This window comes from Aythya marila (assembly GCF_965140915.1).
Source record: "Aythya marila genome assembly, chromosome: 8".
Taxonomy (NCBI): Eukaryota; Metazoa; Chordata; class Aves; order Anseriformes; family Anatidae; genus Aythya; species Aythya marila.
Genome location: NC_139049.1, coordinates 7,843,465 through 7,864,769, shown reverse-complemented (window position 1 = coordinate 7,864,769; position 21,305 = coordinate 7,843,465). Strand labels below are relative to the sequence as shown.

General features: G+C 38.5%; 3 protein-coding genes across 5 annotated transcripts in view; all 3 read right to left on the bottom strand.

The window, feature by feature from the left end:
- Nucleotides 1-711: 711 nt before the first annotated feature.
- On the bottom strand, nt 712-5,531 carry LOC309880631 (complement factor H-related protein 1-like). Its single transcript, XM_082765754.1, has 7 exons — nt 5,346-5,531; nt 4,045-4,233; nt 3,438-3,614; nt 3,056-3,238; nt 2,321-2,521; nt 1,344-1,538; nt 712-1,088 (listed from the first exon to the last, which is right to left on the bottom strand). The coding sequence occupies exons 1-7, from the start codon at nt 5,404-5,406 to the stop codon at nt 1,075-1,077; spliced, it is 1,020 nt and encodes a 339-aa protein (XP_082621880.1). The 5' UTR covers nt 5,407-5,531; the 3' UTR covers nt 712-1,074.
- A 187-nt stretch (nt 5,532-5,718) lies between these two features.
- LOC309880630 (coagulation factor XIII B chain-like) lies at nt 5,719-18,627 on the bottom strand. Of its 3 annotated transcripts, XM_082765751.1 has the most exons (13): nt 18,312-18,627; nt 17,634-17,732; nt 15,552-15,752; nt 14,531-14,716; nt 13,931-14,107; nt 13,572-13,748; nt 11,670-11,849; nt 11,234-11,323; nt 10,370-10,552; nt 8,801-9,004; nt 8,136-8,318; nt 7,565-7,806; nt 5,719-6,498 (listed from the first exon to the last, which is right to left on the bottom strand). In XM_082765751.1, the coding sequence occupies exons 1-12, from the start codon at nt 18,391-18,393 to the stop codon at nt 7,589-7,591; spliced, it is 1,980 nt and encodes a 659-aa protein (XP_082621877.1). In that variant the 5' UTR covers nt 18,394-18,627; the 3' UTR covers nt 5,719-6,498; nt 7,565-7,588. The 3 variants fall into 3 exon arrangements, with proteins under 3 accessions (XP_082621877.1, XP_082621878.1, XP_082621879.1); XM_082765752.1 differs by lacking the exon at nt 17,634-17,732; XM_082765753.1 differs by lacking the exons at nt 15,552-15,752; nt 17,634-17,732.
- Nucleotides 18,628-19,643: 1,016 nt separating this feature from the next.
- The window catches only part of ASPM (assembly factor for spindle microtubules), a 28,168-nt gene continuing 26,506 nt past the window's right edge, over nt 19,644-21,305 (bottom strand). The window contains exons 24-25 of the mRNA XM_082765963.1: nt 20,181-20,353; nt 19,644-20,104 (exon numbers count right to left, since the gene is read on the bottom strand). Of these exons, the coding sequence (XP_082622089.1) occupies nt 19,993-20,104; nt 20,181-20,353 (285 nt within the window). The 3' untranslated portion in view covers nt 19,644-19,992. The remainder of the gene's footprint in view (nt 20,105-20,180; nt 20,354-21,305) is intronic.

The window sequence follows — 21,305 nt, the reverse complement described above, 5'->3', positions numbered from 1 at the left end:
AAGAAGAACAGAACTTGTTTATTGTATCTTGAAAAGTTTATGAAATAATTATGGAATATTAATCCATCCAAACAGACCTGTCACTCTTGGCAAGCCCTTCAGTGACAGTGGGAGATCATACATAGGAAATTTAAGCTATTAACCTAATGAAGTGTTTTGGCAATCCGTTGCTTCCCCCCCCCCCCCTATGTTTTGTCACTGTGGAAAGTATTTACACACTTTTTTTTTTTTTTTCCCCTGAAATAGAGGGCTAAGAAGAACACGTTTTTAATCACTGGTGGAGAGGTACAGCTCTGCTGCATTTCTAATACAAGGAAGGGAGAGATGCATTTAGATCTTTAAAATAATATTAACACTGTTGAAAGCATCAGCATAGCAACAGACTTTGGTCCAAAAATTTCATACCATAAAAGTGCATGTAAGTGAACTTCTATTTAGAAGTTTCAGTTTCAGATGCTCTAGATTTATTTTACTGATGTTCAGACTATTTCTGTGCCTTCTACACACCTCACCTATGTCCACACTTGATAACTCTCTCCTCCAAATATCACAGAGGCTGAAGTCTCCTTATTTAAAGGAGAGCACTCACCTTCACATCATGATGAGGCTGTGAGGACACTCATCTCTGCCATGACCCCAGGCTAAACTCCCAGGCAAGCACATGGAGCAGAAGCTAGGAGCACACGAGACCACACACACACTACTTGCTGATCAGCAAATTAGCTGCACACTTTAATTGATGTCTTAATATGCCATCAAAGCCAGCCTACTTCAGGATGCAAATGTTAATAAAATAACAGTGAGATCAATACAGAACAAAAGTAAGAAGGAAGTACAGTCATTTCAATGGATAAAATGTAAATACTCTTACAAAAATGGTTAAGTGTAAAAACAATCATACAAAAATTCAAATAAAACAAACAAACAAAAAAGGCAAATTCCAACAGAGAACATTGGCTAAGCTGCAAACACAGCACAATGAAACATCAAACTCCAAGGAAAATTGAGCTCAAATCACTGGGTTGATCAACGGTCTTTCATTTCTCCAGCTGGGCTCCTTCATGTCCTTTCCATTTATCCAAAAATCCCTGCAGTGTAAAGAGAGGAAGTGGAAAAGGAATGAACACCAAGGCTGGCACATAGCCATGATTCTTGAGAGCAGTGGACAGCAAAATTGCCTAGCATTCCCATTGCTTCAGTTTGATTCCCCAGGCCCCTTGGAACAGGAGCAGCCCCACGACAGTCACAAACTGGTAGAGGGTTAAGTGAAGGCCCCTAAAGCTGACCCTCCCTTCTTGTCCACAATTCTACAGAGCACTGTGCCCTCCACACAGAGCACTTACATTCACATCGCGGGTAGTTAATCACTCCATCGTGGCACTGTGCCTCAAAATCCTCTGGGTTTGAGACTTTCCGGAACCAAAAATAGCATGTAAATGAAATAGTCTCCTTAGAGCGATATATGTTAGATCTTCTCCTCAAGTGTCTTAGTTTAATCTTGTTCCAGTCCATAGCCGTCTCACTCAAACTACAGTTCCCTTGGGAAGAAAAAAAAAAAAAAAAAAAAAAAGACGAGAAAAACAATAGAAAAAGAAAAGAACAGCCACCACCACAACAGAAAGTACTTTCATCAGTTGCCTGTAGACCTCGTATTGCCAACTGATCCTCTGAACCTGTTGGTACCTGCTGAGTGACTGAAACTACTTATTCTCCTGTGCTGCATCCCTGCTGCATCTGACCACACCTGTATCAATGCACAGTGCCAATGATGAAATGCAAAAGCCCATTTCATACCCTTCAGCAATGTCGCAGTAATTGTAGCTTGGGGAAATTGTAGGAGGAGGCAAGCACAGGTTTCCTGCTGGAGAAGCCTGTGAAGGCGTGCAATGGGCATTGACCCCTGCCTCCACACACACCAGAGCAGGGCACAACCAGAGAGGAGCTGGGAAAGCCACGGGTGCAAAGGGGGCACAGCTGTGGCTGCAAGAGAGAAGCAGGAGAGAAGATCGCTGGGACAAAGCCCTGCCTGAACAGGCAGGCCTGGGAGAGCCTGCAAGGAAATGGTCTCCTTCTCTTCAGCCCTGCCACAGTCAGGGAAATGGCACCTTCTTATTTCAGAGAAGCCACTTGCAGAGAACTTACCAGCCCTTCCGTCCTGCCTGGAAGCAGATGGGCAGGCCCAGCATCAGTAACCCAGATAAGCCCCAGCAACCCCATTATTTCTTCCCCAGGCACACTTGCTAGGGGCTTTCCTCTCAGCTTCTGCACTAAAAATGCACCAAGGCAGCGGCCAAGCAGTGACAGAGTGGAGGTGACTTACTTCCTGGCTTGCACCGTGGGTATTCTAATGTCCCGTCCATGCACTGCACTCTGAAGGGGGAAGATGCTGGGTCCTGCACGTATCCTATTTTACAATCAAATTCAACAAAATCGCCAGATTTTAAATACAGCTTTCCTTCTCCACTCCATTTCAGCTCAATGTTGTTTCTGTCCATATCTTCTTCAGATGTCGTACAAGCCGCTTGGAAAAGGCAAGAGAAGAATGTCATAAGTTCATGCAGACACATCATGCATCCAACAAAGCAAAATGGAAAAACAATGATGGCTGAGTCGCCACACACCGCTGTGGAGAGGCCTTTGCCCTCTGACAGTCTCACAGGGCAAGGGGGAAGCACAGCCTGGGCTGGGGGCACCCAGAAGGCAGCAATGAATTTCCCTGTGTCTTTTTTGGGCTCTCTCCTTGCCCTCGTCCCAGCACTTCTCAAATTCATTCCCTCGTGGCCCTGGATTTCCTTGCACTCAGACCAAAAAACTCTCCTGGATCTGCTGGTGACTGGGGGCAGGGAGGGACAGCAGGCAGCAGAGGCAGCTACAGGAGCTGACCTCCAGAGGAAATTCCTTCTGCACAGGAGAAGCACCAGCTGCTCTTCTGCCCTGTCAGCATCGCAGCCCCAGCACAAGTGCTGCTACAAAAATGCAGCGCACACAGGGCCTGAGAAAAAGACAACGAGCAGCTCACACAGCTCTGGGCCACGCAGCACCAGCTTCCACCTACCCAAGCAAACTGGGGGATTTGTCCACTGCCCATAAATGCAGGTGATTTGCTCAGGTCCTTTCAGGATGTAAAAACTTGGGCATTTGTATTTCACAGTTTTTCCATGGTCATATTCTGGTAATGGGAAGGAAAGGGTGTCTCCGTATTCAATATCTGGAGGTGGGCCACATTTTCTATCCTTCTCTGAAAGAAGATTAAAAAGAAAAACATCCAAGTTTAGTTGCAAAAGAGGCCTAGCCACAAATTCTTCAGAAGACCATGTATGCAGTACTTCGAGAGACTTGGAAGAAAGCAGAGAGAAAACTGTCGGTTGGCGTTACATTAACTACTGTTCCTGGAAGACTAAGAAGGATCATAGACTACTTAGAAGTACAACCTATACCTTCACAGATTGGTGGTGTTGACCAATTTCCCCTTCTGCAAAAAATTTCAGGGGGACCAGTGACCTGAAATCCTTCATGACACTGGTAGCGAACTGTTTCACCAGGCTCATACTTCTCCTTGCTCCTGCCTTCAAATGCAGCATTGGCCACTGCTGGAATACTTCCACATGGTCTTTCTGAAAAGATATGCAAACTTGAAACTTTGGGTAATGCGATGCACATAGAATGACTGTATTGTTCCCACCAAAAAAGATGCCTTTTATAGCATCAGCACATACCGCTGTCTAGGGGAATTTAACTAACCACGCAGCCACTAGATAACATACATAGATCAAGTGAGATGAAACCTCTCTTTTGGACTGCTGCAGGGTCCAAAAAAGTAAGACTCCAAGAAGAAGTATCCTGAAACAGATGAGTGAAAATGGGAGCACCTGCAGGACTCTTCCTGCTGTCTGTTTACCACAGACATTCAATGCAACTGAAATAAGGCTCACAGACAGCTGCAGGACAAGGGAGTTACCACAGTACATGGTAATGGTACATGGTGCAAGAGAATGAGAAATGTCCACCGTTGCCAAGTCAAACAGCAAAAACAATTACCCTTACCCAAACACTGAGGTGGTCCAGGCATCCAGAATTTTCCATGGCATGTTACCCATTCTGATCCTGATAAAGCATATCCAGGGTCGCATGTGTATTGCACTCTGTCATTTTCCTCATATTCGGATTTAACGCCACTAACAATTTTGCCAAACTCAATGAGAGGTTGGTCTTCACATGCTGCTCCTGCAGAAGCTGTGCACAGGTTTCTGTTATTTGGCTGCACGCTGCTGTTTATATCCTGATTTATTCCAACATCCAATTTCTTCAAAATGAATGACAAGTGGGTGTTTGCATGTTGTTCCACCAGAAAATATCTAAAATTTCTTCTCATCTGATAGATACCGCAGGGTAATCAAATCTCCAAAGAATGGTGCTACACGGGAGTTGAATAATATTCAGATAACCTGCATCCCTGCATTTGGGAATAGACTGTACTAATAAATCTCTTTGCTCTAAGAAATTTTGTGCCTCTATACTATTTTTACAGTCTTCCCATAAGATGGAGTTACTAAAGTAAAAACACTTGAACTGAACAGATGAATAAACTTCTGAATTTCTCAGATTACGGCTCTTGTTTTCCAGTGTTATACTAAACTAGTGATTTACACTTACAGCCATGATGCTCAATTGTCTTTAGTTCCTTGATCAAATCAGTTTGTCTCAAATTACCAAAATTAGTTCCATCACTTTGAAGTGAAAGAACTTGGATCGTTCTTTCAAAGTATATGCTATGTGCATGGAAAGCACTTCTAAGATGTGCCTGTGTGGAGGGAGAAGAGTTTTGATATGCTGAAGACTATGAAATGGATCAATAATAGAGTTTAAAACCAGTCATTTTAGTAAAGGTACATATTCAATGAAGAGCTTCTTCAGGCTGCATTCGTCACAGAACTTACTGAAATGACAAAATACCCTAAGAGTTGTGCAATATTTTAAAATCAAATCAGAATTCTGCATTTAAATAGCATGTTTTCAGAATAACAGCAGTTCACCTGAAATACAAAGAAATTTATATGCATGTATGTTGAGGGGGTTATGTCTAGTTATAAGTCAGGTTTGCCATGTGAGCCATTAATTTCAGGCACAAAGCAAAGAAGAGAACTCAGACAAAAAAAAAAAAAAAAAAAAAAAAAAAAAAAGGCAAGTATTTTCAAGCATCACATTCTAAAATATAATTTTTATTTAGAACTTCTGAAACAGGTTCCATTAAAAGTGACAAATAATTTATTTTTCAGTTCCTTATTCTTGATTGTCACCGGTCCCTACACATCGGTTAAAGCATGGAATTCCATTTAAAGACTTACCTTTATGTGTAGCACAACACATCCACAGCAGAAACCCTGTGGTGAGGCGCAGCAGTGTCATTTCCACACTTTAGAAATTGAAGATGTCCTCTGCAAAAGACTTGCTGTTTCCCCTACTCCAAATTGCATATACTTCTATTCAACTCCCACCTTTCCGAGGGTTGCCCTTGAAAACTCCTCCCCTAATTTTCTTGTGACACAGTAGTCATTCCGCAGAGATATAAAACAAGTGATTGTTGCAAAAATTCTTCAGTAATTTCTCACAAAACCTTTCAGACTGAACATGACACAGCACACATGAAACACACCAGCAAAGACTCCCGGTGTGTTTATAAAACACATCTTGTTTTTCTAATGTCGTCACGTAAAATTTTCTTTTGGGCAAGAACTACCTTATATGTGGAGCCAAAAATTTATCAACAACCTTACTGAAACCTTGAGAGCCTAACAAAAACACATTTGCTAGCCTCCAACTTCACAATTTCTGTAAAGCACTGGGGTGGGGAGACCAGAGGGTTGTAGGGATTCTGGTGACAATCTTTAACTGGACTCACATACGCATAAAACCAAGTGGTTAGAGTCTACGTGATTAAAAAGGTCTCTAGCAGCTTATGCTGACAGTGTACAGTAGAATCAATAGGACAGAGGAAGAGGAACTCCATGTACAGATGTCCAACACCACGGAGGAGCCTGAGCCCACTACGTGCAGGAGCAGCCAGAATCCAGCACCTGACAATGGGCTGGAGTGGCTGTTCTCATGGGGCCAAGGTGTCGCTTTGATGCAAGATTGGTGGAGTGGGGTCTTAGTTCTGCATGTACTGTGGAACAGAAAGGTCAGAGTAGAAAATACTATCCTCCTGTTCTGTCCAAGCCATGGAAATTACTATCCTGTAATCATCCAAGGCCCATGAGAACTGACTGACTTCTAAAACCCATCAATTCTGTATCATGACTTCAGAAAGCAAATCACCATCTCTTCAAATGTGGGAAATCACTTCAAATGTTACTCTCAAGAAATATTCCAGAGACAGACTTGAATCCTTTTCCCTCCTTTTCCAGTTGGTCTGCTCATTAAGGAGAAGAGTCTTCTGATATTTCCCAAATATTCACTTGCTTCATTCAGAGTTCCTCAAAGGAGGAGGCAAGAACTTAACTGGAGTACAGAAATGACAGTCTATAAATATATCCAAATGGCTTTTTGCTGAAGTTGGCAGAAATCTTGCATAAACACGAGGTTGTTATACAAGCAGAAAAGTTAACAAATACAAGAGCAATCTTGAAAACATTTGCATGTGCCAAACTCAGTGAAGAAACATCATCGTGTCATCTGCCTGCTCCCGAACTAGCACCTTTGCCATGAAATAACAGAACTGAGATACATGGCAATTCTGATGCTATTAGAAGGCTCTGCTATGTGAGGAAAGGCACTAACAGAAACACAAAATAGTTATTCTTATCGTGCCTTTCACAAACAAACCAAACCCCCCTTTCTTTGCTGAATGTTTAAGATGACAAAGCTGGGAGGAGACCTTCCTTCTGGTTTTGGCTTCCTGTTGGGAGAGTACAGAGAAAGGGAAAGAGACTCTTCTCAGACACAGAGTGACAGGAGATCACTGTGCATTTTTGTGTTTATTTTACAAAATTGACGTGAGGCAAGCATGTTCTGTCTTCCTGAATTTTCCTTGGATCTGCAGCCGTGCTACATTCTCACAGGCCAGAGTCCCAGGAGTACAAACGTGCAAGTGTCAAAGCAATCCTACTAAGTAGTTACAGCAGATCATTTGAATAGCTGGAATGTTCTCAAATAGCAAATACAACTGTTTGCTTCACTTTTCATTTAAGATTAATAATTAACTACTGAGTGGAACTCACATATTTCTATATTTTAAATATTTTCATCCTTTACAGACATTCTCTTAAAATGCTCTCTCCTTTTCTTGTCCCTTGCTCAAGTTCTCCAGATTGTTATGCATTCTCAAGTTTAGCATTATAAGCCTCAAAGAACTACTACTTCCTAAAATTTCCACACATAGTGTGTCAACATTGCATTGTTCTGGTGCTTTCCCAGTCCTCGTGCCACATACCACTTCCCCGCTTCCATCCCACTTTGGCTCAGAGACAACTGTGCCACTGAACACCCATTTCTGAAAGTTGACTGCAGTCATCTTGAAATATGAAGCAGTATTCATGCATCTTTTAATACCAGATAAACAACATACCTTTCCTATGAAATTTCCTGAAGTTCACACTTTTTTTCCTCTTTCGACACATCTTGGATACGCTAGCTGGCCTCTCTTACACTGCACTTGAAATAAAGTTGTACCAGATTCTTCTCCAAAATGGTTCTGTTTGCAGTAGAATCCAACATAGTCTCCATGGTAGAAGTAAACTTGGTTCTCATAAAACCCTTCCAGCAGAACATTATTTTTCTCCATTTCATTTTTTGACAAAGTGCATGGCTCTAAAGAATAGAGACATATTCAGTGTCAATAAATTATTTTTGAAATCATGTCATTGTGACTGCAATGGACACGGAGAATGCAGGCTATTATTCCCCATTCTCTTAATATACTATATGTGACATCACTGTACTTTTGGACTCTGCAGGCACGTCAGACTTATGTAATAGAAAAGCCAAAAACTCTTACTCTTGCATCTGTTAAAGCTGTCCTCTCAAAATGAAAAAGAGATGAGGTTAAGATCTTAATGTTCCAGCTGACAACACCCAAGTTACAAATGCAAAGCATCTGAGTAGGAGAAATAAAAGCTTATGTATCTTCTCATGCCTACCTATACAAACTGGTGGTGAGGTCCACTGGCCTGCAGAACAGTAGATTCTCTCAGATCCTTGCAAGAAATGATAGTCATAGCAACTATACTGAACTGAAGAACCACTCTCATACTGGGCCAGGGGTGGGAGTTTAAGAGCTCCATTTGCAATAGGAGGTGGAGAGTCACATTTTTCCATCGGAGCTGCAATAACGTCAAAAATCTTTGAGAAACGTTCAACATGAGAAACTAACAAAGCAGCAGCTTTAAACTGCCAACACTAGGTAACTATCAGCTCTCAGTGTCTGCTCATTACTACTGCATTATGTCTCAAACCCGAACGCAACCTCCCATCTACTTCTAACCACAAGAAAACCCTTGCGTGCATTTCATTGTTTACAGGTGTCTTTCTACAGAGCTTTGAGTTCCCCATGCTTGGAGAACAGCTCCTTGCTCCCTTCTACAGCCTTCCCATCCAAGGAAGTTGTATTGTTTTTGCTATGCTCACATATATTTATCACTGTACCTGTATTGCTTAGGGATATGTGTGTGCACCTGTATCGTCCGACACTAAACATTGATTTTTATTGACAATAAATTCCAGGCTTCCACCGCTGGAGCAAATGTTTCTAAATAGGCTCGACACTGATAAATTCAAAAGGACAAGCGACAAAATATTGCTTTACCTTTAACGACACATTTTGGGTATTTCAGTCTCCCATGGTTACACTGCGTCCTCCCAGGAGATGGAAGGGTAGTCTGGGGAAAATCATATCCCTCTTTACATTCAAACTCTATGAGGTCACCATGTAGGAACATTAATTCTTCCTGTCTCCATTTTAACTCTAGGTTGTTATTGTTTAGAACAGTTGCATTAAGAACGCATGGATCTAGGAAATAAAAGCATAGTTCAATAAAAGTAATCAACTTTAGACAATGCTCCCAGATAGATGATCTGATTTTTCTGGGTGATCCTTTAGCGACCCAGGCGTTGGACTAGATGATCCTTGTGGGTCCTTTCCAACTTGGATATTCTATGATTCTATGAAGTCATTTCTTAACTGCCTTTTGCAGGAGTTGAAAAGGAGAAATCTAAAACAGTACTTATAAATTGTTTTGGAATCATGCAAGAAATAGAACTAAAAGCACATTTAGAAAGAAAGCAGAAGCAAAGAAATAGTCTGAAGTAACAAAAAGAACATGCAAAAATAATAAGCTCAGAAATCACACTTCAGATACAATCGGGATTCTACAAATATTTGCAAACATACAGTAGCCAATATGTATAAAGTATTTAAACATCATCTTTTTTTTTTTTTTTTTTTTTTTTCTTCCTGAAGTTTGTGGTTTTCTTTAGGCTTTTTCAGGTTCTTCAAGGTCAGTATTATCTCGGTTGCTTTCTGACAGACTTCTTAGTGCCAGGATCAAATTGGGTTACCTAGCTTTCTGTCCAACAATTAACCTCTAACTTTTGAATCCACTGCTCCACTTCAATAAAGCCTGACAAAGGGGCAGTTGAAAAAACAAATTCCTGCAAGTCTCAAGAGACTTGACAGCGGCCCTTATTAATGATTTTCTGAAGGAAAGGCAAGGAGAGATTACCTGTTGCACAATCTAACGAATGTGCAAAGCATGGTGTAGAAATCATTTAATTAGAGGAAGGAAAGAAGGATAAACTAAGAACTCTTGTAAATCATCAGAAGTAGTATTCCTGCCTACATTTGTAAACTCCTAGTGGGAGATCTATAGGTTGTTTCAAGCAGCATACACAGGAGCATCATGGAACAATTAGGAAATCAGGAATTAAGAGGTGGATACAAGGACACAACAAACACAAAGGCTGAAAGTTTAAAAATGAAAGTCCAAGTCACAATACTTGCTAACCCTAACCAAAAAAACTATTTAGGCAAGGACTGCAGTCATTTCTTCTAAACATCTTTCAAAAGACAGGAAGAAATCCACTGAATGGAGGACGTGGAAGATAAAGAAATTAGAAAACGTTCCAAAATAATGAGGCCAGCTGAGTTCTAGAACTCTTCACTCAGGAAAACAGAGGAACTAAGAATAGGCCAGAAGACACTTAGCAGCAGTGGGCTAGGTATAGTTGATAATGGTTCAGCCGTGTGTTTCTGAAATCTGTTAGCTCAAATGAAAGAGAAGAGGGAGTCATTAAAAGATTATGTAGAGGTCCTTTCCAGATTTTCCTTTCTACATTACATGTCATAATTTTTCACTTTTTTTCTCACAAACCTTACCTAAGCAAGTCGGTTGTTCTGTCCAGTTTCCTTCTTTGCAGTAAACAGTGCTAGGTCCATCCAAAAAATGGTAAAGCTGGCAACCATATTCTACTGAAGAACCATTTTTGTAGCTCAGCAGTAGAGGACTTAGAAGAACACCATTTTTAATCACCGGTGGAGAGGTACAGTTCTGCTGCATTTCTAATACAAGGGAGGGAGAGATGCAATTAGATCTTTAAAATAATATTAACGCTGCTGAAAGCATCAGCATTCCAACTGACTTTGGTCCAAAATTTTCATACCAAAAATGTGTACATAAGTGAACTTCTTTTTAGAAGTTTCAGTTTCAGATGCTCTAGATTTATTTTACTGATGTTCAGACTATTTCTGTTCCTTCTACACTCCTCACTTATGTCCACACTTGACTCCTGCTGGTTTACAGTCAATATGGATTGGTTGCTTTTCTGTGCTGAGATTGTCTTTATGTGTTGCTTGAAATGTTAAACCCATATGGAGTTCAGAATAAACCTCAGTGAGTTACTAAACAAAGGATCCAATACTCTTGAATCTGCATGTTCAGAGATTATCAACAGAAAAGGTACAAAATGACTGAAGGTAAATGCTAAGACTAAATAAATTTTATTTAGCTAACGCTAAATAAAATTACATATACGGGACAGACTTATAAGTGTTGTTTACAGTCACAGAAGACAATGATCATTCACTCAGCTTCTTATACAAAGAACATATGCAAACATTTTAAAGAGTAAGGAACTGTGATATAGCAAAGAAGTGGTAAGGTTAGTCATAAAAATGCCTATAACATTATTGGTGATCACTGCATTCTCTATTAAATTAACAAATAAATCAAGGTTCACCTACCCATTTCTTCACTGTGATACGTTTTGCTTGTCCTTATTGCTGCATCTAGCTGAAGTGATGTTGGCTCAGATTCCTGTTTATTTATAGATCCTAAAACCACAGCAGAAACTTAGAATCAGCTTGTTCAAAAATAATTCATTTTCAAATACACACACACACACAAATACCACAAAACACTGATGTTTTATAAGATGTAATAGAAATCAGTATTCTAAAGGAGAGCTATACAACATGGATTCCAGTTCAATCCATCTAGCTCACCCCTTCTCTTAATCTGTGAAAGATTGATTGGCTGCAAAATAATATAGCATTTTAACTCTCGCCTATTTAACAAAGGAGAACAAACAGATTTGCAGACATTTAAACTGAGGCTCTATTAGGAAAATCAAGGCATTGTTTGAAGATCCATTTCTGCTTTGGCGCTGGAAGTACTAACCGATACAAATAGGAGGTGATGTCCATTTTCCTTTTTCACACTGAATTTCCTCATATCCTCTTATTTCAAATTTACTTTGACACTGTATACGAACTTTGTCACCATTATGATATGTTCTGCTAACTGTGGTGACATGGGCATGAGGAGGAAGTGGTGGTGGAGGACATTTATTTCTTACATCTGAAAATTAAAGAACACAATGTTTGCTCACTAAGCAAAACAGTAAGCAAAACAATTCATTTTACTATACAGTGCATAAGCCAATTGTTTAGGTGATGTTTCTGGTTAATCCAGAGCAACATCTTACCCCTCATTTTCTCCCTGAAAGAAAATCCAGAACAGAACAGTGATTTTACTTTCAACAAGTGTATAAAAGAGAGGAATTATGCAGTTGCACCATTCTAAACAAACCCATAATTTCTCAGCATAAACGTTCCTTAAAGGTCTTCACAAAATAGACATTTCCCATGCTACCTGTTGCTATAATATTTACCACAGTGTATGTATCAATTCTAATGTTACAGATGCAGCAATACTGGCAGCCCATTCCTATCCCCAGATGAAGCTTGAGATCGGTATATCCTCAAAACTAGATTTAGGCCATGTACTCACTTCTCCTGAGTGCTACCCCTTCTTTGCACTCACCTAGGGAAAAAGTCCTGAACAAACATAGGCCTGGGGGACATGCTAACAAGCCATTTACCTGGGAGGCCCCAGTGCATTTTAAACTCTAGGATATCTCCTAGGAAAGGAACAAGAATTTCATCTTTGTACCAATCCCATTATTTCTACGAGATCAGCTAACAAAGGCTTTTGCTGTGTTGAGTTTTGGGCCTCTCATTACAAGAAGGGTACTGAGTTACTTGAGTGTGTGCAAAGAAAAGCAACCAAGCTGGTGAAGGGACTAGAAAGTGAGACATATGAGGAACAGCTGAGGGAACTGGGGCTGTTTAGTCTGGAGAAAAGAAAGCTGAGGGGAGACCTCATTGTTCTCTGTAACTACCTGAAAGGAGGTCGCAGCAAGGGAAGCATCAGTTTCTTTTATTGGGTCAGAAGTGGTAGAACATGAGGCAATGCCCTCATGTTGCACAAGAGGTTTAGATTGGATATCGGGAAGAATTTCTTCATGCAAGAGGTTTGAAACATAACATCAGCGTATGTTCTTTCAGTAATATTAAAAATTCTCAGCTAGTTCATTTTCTCTGTTTTCTGCTGTACGCTGTAGCTCACAGTTCTGCATCACTAGGCCTTTCATTCTTCTGAAAGGACTTTTTCTTTTTTTTTTTTTTTTGGTTTTTTTTTGGGGGGGGGAGGAATTTCCAGTATCTCCCAAAGACTATGGAAGCAATAATAATTGCCAAAAGCATGTTTCTTTCCTCAGGATGACCCTTCTAGTTAATTCCATCCAAAAGATACAGTTTGGTGAGGCTGCAAAACTCTGAAAAGTGCTGAATAACACAAACTAGGAAAAAGTTGTAAATAAATAAAATAATTCTTACACCTCAAGAGGTATGTTTCCACCTCATGAAGCTCCTACACATGCTTGATTAATCCTTCACATAATCTCAACATGGTTTACCTTGAATTTTAAGGGCTGAGCATCTTCCCTGTAATTGTTTCTTTGTACTTTTCCAGGAAACAACACACAGAGAAGTAAGAGAAGAGAACAGTATCTGCTCTATTTTTAGATTCCACTGAAAACAGGCAGAAGCAGCCTAATTCCAGTTATCATTGCCTCCTCCCTTCTACTTTGGCTCCATGCTTTTCTGCTAACTCTTCATTTCTATTTAGGTTGTCAACTGGTATAAAAGCATATTTTTATTTTGCATTCATAAAGCATTTCATTTCATGAAAGAAAGTGCTAGTGAAAGACTATATACTACAAATGTAAAAATACGCTACCTTCACACACTGGAGGATCTGGATACCATCCAAAATAATAACATTGAATTAGGTCAAATTCACGGAAAGAATAATTTGCCTCACAGAAAAAATGAACAACATCTCCCTCTTCATAGATTTTCTTCACAGGATAGAAACCTCCATGTTCTATTCTACTCAAAGGGTGGCAAGTTATTTCTAGGAAGAAAACACAAAGCAGGGAAAAACAGTTGATAGAGGCTAGAAGGCTTCCTTAAAAACAAACAAACAAATAAACAAAAACCTTTAACAGTTTAAAAAATAAACCTGTTTGTAAATTTTTATTCAGTTGTAGAATAAGTCACATTTCAAACAGAATTATTTCCGTGCCCACTACATACTAGTGCAGTTTGGAGTAAGGGACCACCCATGTGCTAGGCACCTTGCTTCTTCTGTAGTGTTTCCTCCTGCAGTGTGATATCCCTCATCACATTCATATAGCAGTGTTTCATTCACTCGAAGCTCTTGCTGGGTTGTGAAGTAATAGCCATGATGTAAATCAGGTACTTGGCATGACTCTTAAATAGAACATACACATAATGTTAATTGCTCTTTTCATTTAAAGTTACTCATCTAAAATTTTAGTTAAAAGTGATCATATCTGAGGAAAAGACTTTGCAGGTAATGAATAATTAAAAATGCATTATTTTACACAGGTTCTCCAGTCTTTGTTTCGGAACAAAGTTTGGTTGGAAATAGATTTATTTGAAACAATATCATTTCATCTATATTGAATCCATCTACATATAACTTTATCTATGCCAATTGACTAAACAACCAATGTGTGAAATCTGAGAACTTAATTGCACGACGTACAGCTGAGAACTTGCTTGAGGAGCATCCAAGTGTCATAACATTGGCAATTTGACAACACAGGCACAGCAAGGACAGCAGAATTTTATATATATAAAAATTGTAAGGAGGGAAATGCACAATCCTACCAAAATTTTTAGTACAGCTTGGCTGTGAGGACCATCCATCCGCTTGACATTGTACTGTATCCTCGGTACCACCATTTGGAGTGTGGTAGCCTAGATTACATTTGTACTGCAGTTTCTCATGTATTTTGAAGGACATTTCTGTACCATAAAAAAAGCCATTTTCCAAAAGAGGCTTCTTACATTTTTCTAAATGAAAAGAGATAGCTTGGTTAGAAGAAAGAATTAACGGAATGTGTTGTTCTCCAATAAGCACGGGAAAAGGGCTTTTAATTATCTCCATCTGATTTTATTTTCTTGATCTGTTGAAGCAACTCTGCCACAATCATAAGATACAAACATATGTTAATATCATGGAACATGAGAACCAAAGAATCTAGAGCTATGGAGGCTCAGATACATATCAGGGACAAAACTGTCAATTAATTTTCCAGAAATAAGGTAGACTGGCAACTTTCTTGAAACTCTTATAAAAGCATATATTTTAAGGGCTCTTACCATATGTATTATTGTAAAAATATTCCATATATCAAAATGTAGTTTGTATACATAATGTATTTAACCTTGTCCTAACACGCATTTTATCCCTTCTGTTCTGCAGCTTCTGACCCTGTATGCTTTATCGCTCTTTTTAGGTACCTCAAGGGAGGCTGTAGCGAGGTGGGGGTTGGCCTGTTCTCCCACGTGCCTGGTGACAGGACGAGGGGGAATGGGCTTAAGTTGAGCCAGGGGAGTTTTAGGTTAGATGTTAGGAAGAACTTCTTCACTGAAAGGGTTGTGAGGCACTGGAACAGGCTGCCCAGGGAAGTGGTGGAGTCACCATCCCTGGAAGTCTTCAAAAGATGTTTAGATGTAGAGCTTAGGGATATGGTTTAGTGGAGGGCTGTTAGCATTAGGTTGGAGGTTGGACTCGATGACCTTGAGGTCTCTTCCAACCTAGAAAATTCTGATTCTGTGATTAAGGAAATTGAGCTAGAAAAGTTTCCCACTAGAAACAACAACGAACTTAATAAAGCTAACTCACTGTAGCACTGTGGCACTGGAGACCATCCTTTTGCTGTACAAGTTATTCTTCCTTCTTGAGTCCCAGTTTCAGTTGTATAACCAGCAACACAAGAATAGGAAATTTTTTTGTCTTTACGCATAGGAAAATAGTAACCTTTGAAATTATAATAGTATGGGGCAATCTTTCCATTTTCTATATGTGGCAAATCACAAAATTTATCTGCAAAGAGATGATAAACATTTCTCACTAAAAACCTCATCCCATACAAGATTTTTTTTGCATTAATTTGTTTAAAGTCAGTTGGATTGATTCAGGCTTTCAAACAAGATAAATGAAATTGTGAATACTAACAAGGTCACAGCTAATTTCTTTGGCAGTCATTATTAAATCAAAAATGATTCATCTAAGTATCCATACTTGTTCTATTTACTTATTTATTAAATCTCATCTTAAGCGTGAAAGTTTTTATAAGACTCACTGAAATTAATATATATCGGAATTATATCTGCTTTTGATTTTAAGGTGTACAGAAATATCACCTACAGAATGAAACTTGCTCACGTCAGCTGTACAAAACTGATGCAGAACACATTTGATGCTTTTTAGCCTGGAAGATGTAAATAAGGGCACCCTCTACTGAATAACTGTATTGAGGCATGCTCTAAAATACAGTGCCAAGACTTTGCTATGCCATAGCCACATGGTATGAGAATGACAAATTGAATAAGAATAAGCATGACAAACTGCCAGGAGGTAATATAAGAATTAAACTTGCTGATGGAAGGGTGTTAAAGAACAGTTGTAAGGGAAAAAAATAAAAAGAAGAAATAGAGGTTAAGCAAACAAAAAGCAGAACAGCAAATAATTACAAGAAAAAAAAAAAAAAAAAAAAAGAAAGAAAAAAGCAGTAATAAGAAAATATTTCAAATTAGTGCTGAATGTGACGCTTCAGTATGAAAACAAAAACAAAAAAAAGAACTCTCCTAGCTGAGATGACATAGGCCTAAGGAGGAAGTGGTGGTGGAGGACATTTATTTCTTACATCTGAAAACTAAAAATACATAATGTTTGCTCAACTAAGCAAAACAGTAAGCAAAGCAATTCATTTTACTATACAGTGCATAAGCCAATTGTTCAGGTGATTCTGACTGATCTAGAATGGCTTCTTACCCCTCGTTTTCTCACCAAAATGAAAATCCAGATCAAAAAAAGCGATTTTACTTTCAACAAGTGTATAAAAGAGAGGAATTATGCAGTTGCACCATTCTAAACAAACCCATAATTTCTCAGCATAAACGTTCCTTAAAGGTCTTCACAAAATAGACATTTCCCATGCTACCTGTTGCTATAATATTTACCACAGTGTATGTATCAATTCTAATGCTACAGAAGCAGCAATACTGGCAGCCCATTCCTATCCCCAGATGAAGCTTGAGATCGGTATATCCTCAAAACTAGATTTAGGCCATGTACTCACTTCTCCTGAGTGCTACCCCTTCTTTGCACTCACCTAGGGAAAAAGTCCTGAACAAACATAGGCCTGGGGGACATGCTAACAAGCCATTTACCTGGGAGGCCCCAGTGCATTTTAAACTCTAGGATATCTCCTAGGAAAGGAACAAGAATTTCATCTTTGTACCAATCCCATTATTTCTACGAGATCAGCTAACAAAGGCTTTTGCTGTGTTGAGTTTTGGGCCTCTCATTACAAGAAGGGTATTGAGTTACTTGAGTAACTCAATGAGGAAAACTGAAACAAACAAAAAGAACAAACAATATTTATGTTTGGATTTCTTTTACAATTATTCCTTGGGTCTTAAAATCTCTCGATGGCATGGTAAGGCAATCTAATTTGAAGAATCTAATTTGAACCTTGATAAATTATTGCACCTTTCCTCAAACAAGTCACCAGAATTTGCTGCAGAATTTTTTTAATAAATTACCCAGATAATCTCATTGCTTGTATTTCCCTTCCCCACACTGCTACTGCATCATACCTAAATTAAATGAGAAAAAAAAAATAACAACAACAACAACAAAAAACTTGTCTATTAAGATTTTAGAGCAGTTTTAAGTCAGAAGTGGTTGCTACCTACATACCTTTTGTTTGACTTTCAAAAACATACCAGTGTAATTTCAACCGCTTTGCATAAGAACAAAACTGGTGAAGACAGAAGTAGTAGCAACAAATACGTTGGACTGAAATACATATTAGTAGATTTAAAAGAAAATGAAAAAGAGAGAGATCCTTTTACTTAATAGAGATGTACCCCAATGAACAGCCTATAGCATTGCGACGTTGCAGTTCAGGTGGCATGCGACCTATATAAACCCAGGAATTTAAAACGGTACTGCAAATAGGGATAAGAAATGTGAAACATTTCCCCAATCTAGTTACTTCAGGCTCTATTTAACTTCTGCTCTTTTGCTCAGTGGTCAGACAAGACATTCCAATTACACGTCATTATATATAATGCTTAGGGGTGTAAAATTCAATTTGTTTAAGTGCCTCAAAATGGCTCAAATACGTTTCAAACAGAAAACTTTTCTGAAAAAGTCTGAACCTTTCTATTTTACAGCTTCACAGCTTAGACATGAATCTGTAGATCCGATAAGAAGCAACAACTGAATCATAATCATCAGCCATCTCACAAAACTGTATTTAAAAAGCAGTGTTTATTCTTGGTAAAGATATGAAAGACACTGCACTTAAGGCAGCTAAACTGCATGTTTTGAACTCAATGTATACTTATTAACAACAGAATTCAGTGTTCTTACCTTCTGCAAAGAGTTTGCCTGAATTCATCATAACTAGGAAGAAAAAACAGCCTTTAAATCTCATCTTCATTGCCATCTCCATCAATGGTTTTCACCATCTGAGAAGACTCCAAGTATTGCTTCTGTAAATTATTAACTGAATTTTCAAAGGTATTCACAAATACTCTAGTGTCCATAGTATGTTGTAACACGAGTTACTTTGCTGAAAACATTATTTTTATTTAATTCTCCAAATACCCTAATCAGACTTGCAGAACTCTTCTTCCATTCGGCATGCTTTATATCAGCAAAGATAGAATTTATCATTTTACAGTGAAAACAGGCCACAAACTTAAACTAACTGAACACTGTTCCCCTCAAAACCTCTTGAGTTCGAAGTCTAAAGGGCATTCTGTTATCAGGATATTTACCTTGGCTACAATAAGAGGGAAAATAAATAAATAAACCTCCCCTTCTCCCCCCACACTTTCTCTTTCCCCATATAACCATTCTGTTTTATCCTTTATATTATTCATTCTGGAGGCTCTTACATTAAGGAGAACTGTTATTACCTATCCTTACATTCTGTAGCATACAGCTATCTCCTTAAGGTCTTTTTTTTTTTTTTTTTTTTTTAAACCAAAGAAAGACAGAACCTTATTATTCCCTAAGGAAGTGAGATTAATTTCTTAACAATAGGGTGTTTGGACCAGATGACCTTGGAGGTCTTTTCCAACCTTAATGATTCTATGATTTTATTGGGAGTGTTTAAGGAAAGGTTGGATGTGGTGCTTAGGTGCATGATTTAGTGGGTGATATCGGGGGTAGGAGGACCGTTGGACCAACTGATCTTGGAGGTCTTTTTCAGACCTAATGATTCTATGATTCTCTGAACAGATTGACTTATGGCTACAAGTTGATTTAGCATCAAATTCTGCCCTTAGGAGACAATCTCCAAACCTTGTGGGAAGATTTGCTCTAAGAAAACACAGATCCAAGGCACAATAGAACACAATTTAAGGGAGATTCTGTGATGAATACTCTTCAGCTGTGATGAATACCCTTCAGCTGGATGAGAAGCATGCTTATATGTATTGCTGGCTTCAAAGAAAGAAAGCACTCCCAGAAAAACCTCCTCTTAAAGTAACAGGTGAGTTCCTGAATTCGCCCTTATAACACCCCTTTGTTCTATCATAACCTTGTAGCATTAAAAAAATGTTCCCATGGTCACTCATGACCTCTGAAAGTTCACTAGAAAGTGAACCCAAGCCCCTGGAATCACTAGCCAGTTTCAAAATCAGACTACTTGTCCTTCTTATCTATAGCTCTCCATGTCAGACAAGCCAATATAACTGTCCCACACAAACAACTATGAAATACTTTAATCAGATGAGGAATACATTGCTATTGGTAAGACTTACAGTTGCATAAGAACAATTGCATTACTGCACTAGGAAAATTGTCAAGAATGTATGATTTTATTGTACAATTCTTTTTGGTAGTAGAACAAAATAGGATTTCAAAAGCTGTATACAATACAAAAAAGTTGCAAAAAAGTAATATACAATTTGAAAAAAAAAAAAAAAAAACAATCTCAAGGGTAGATAACACATTTATTTTATTTCAAAATAATTTTGCTGCCTCCCACATACATACTGTACAAAAATGCTTTCATATATCTTATTTACTTTTCATAACTGATTTAATTTTCATAACAGGTAATGCCAAGTGTATCCATCACCATCAGAATTGCTTGGAGAGGATCTACAATTTCTTGAATGTTATCCTTCCTCAAAACCCAGTCTGGTTTAATTCTGTTGAAATAATAGTGGTTTATTAAAATAGCATATTGCTGCTGCAAAAACTGCAGACTAATTTTTAAGTTCTTACCTTGAAACTGTTGTCGTCCTCAGAGGAATTACTGGAATAAAGGAAGTTCCATTAATTAAAGGGTTTGTCTTCTGTTTCACAAGTGTTCTCTCTGCATCCATTTTGCATTTATGAGCTGTAAGTTTATAGAGGCTTTGAATGCAAGCCACAGCTCTTGGCAAGCTTCGGATTTCCTGAGAAAAGATGAAAACAATACATAATTAATACTACAAACTTGAAATCAATTTAGATCAAGAAATCTACTTTATTCAATGGAAACTCGACATTTTTACTGTAAGCTGAACTTCTATCCACACGTACAGTGAAACTGTTTCAAAACCAGCACACCTACTACAAATCAGTGATCTATTGCTATCAAAATATGTCACTGTAACGCCACTTGAGACCTCAGAAAAATAAAAAAGCGCAGGTCATATTTTACTAATTTCTCACTTTAACCATTTTAATATGTCACTGGCATATGTCTGCAACAAGTGATACAGAGACAAATTAATGTTTATGTGCATCTTCCTATCAATGAAAGATTAACACAGTTGTCAGAGGTGACTGGATGACTTAAGTGCTCCTACCTGATGGATAAACAGATGATGCCTATTTGTAGCATAGAACCCAGATTATCCTGATAACCTTGTTGAAGATTCTATCAATAAGCACGAGCAAAGGAAATGTCTTTCAAAAACAGGCTATGTCTCTGTTACAATAGAATGTATCAACACGAAGTCATGAGCAATTATATTGCAATTATATTGCCTGTTTTTATTGACTTATCTTTTATTTACTTTATCCTGTTTTTATCTTAACTTTATCTGAAAAGCAAAAGTAAACTTGCAGAAATGGGGGGAGGGGGAGAGTTAATTAAAAAACAAATAAACTGTATCCAGTGCTAAGTAACTTGGTCCTGAGCAACTTGATCTAGACGATGGCATCCCTGTCTATGGCAGGGGGGTTGGAACTAAATGATCTTTAAGGTCCTTTCCAACCCAAGCCATTCTATGATTACAGAAACTATTAAAAACCGTGGAAAAAAAGTGATTGCAATAACAATCTTGCAAGGATTGCAGGATCAAAAAGTCAGTGACATATTGACTAGCTCTGAGTAATGAGGGCATACAAAACTCTAAGTAA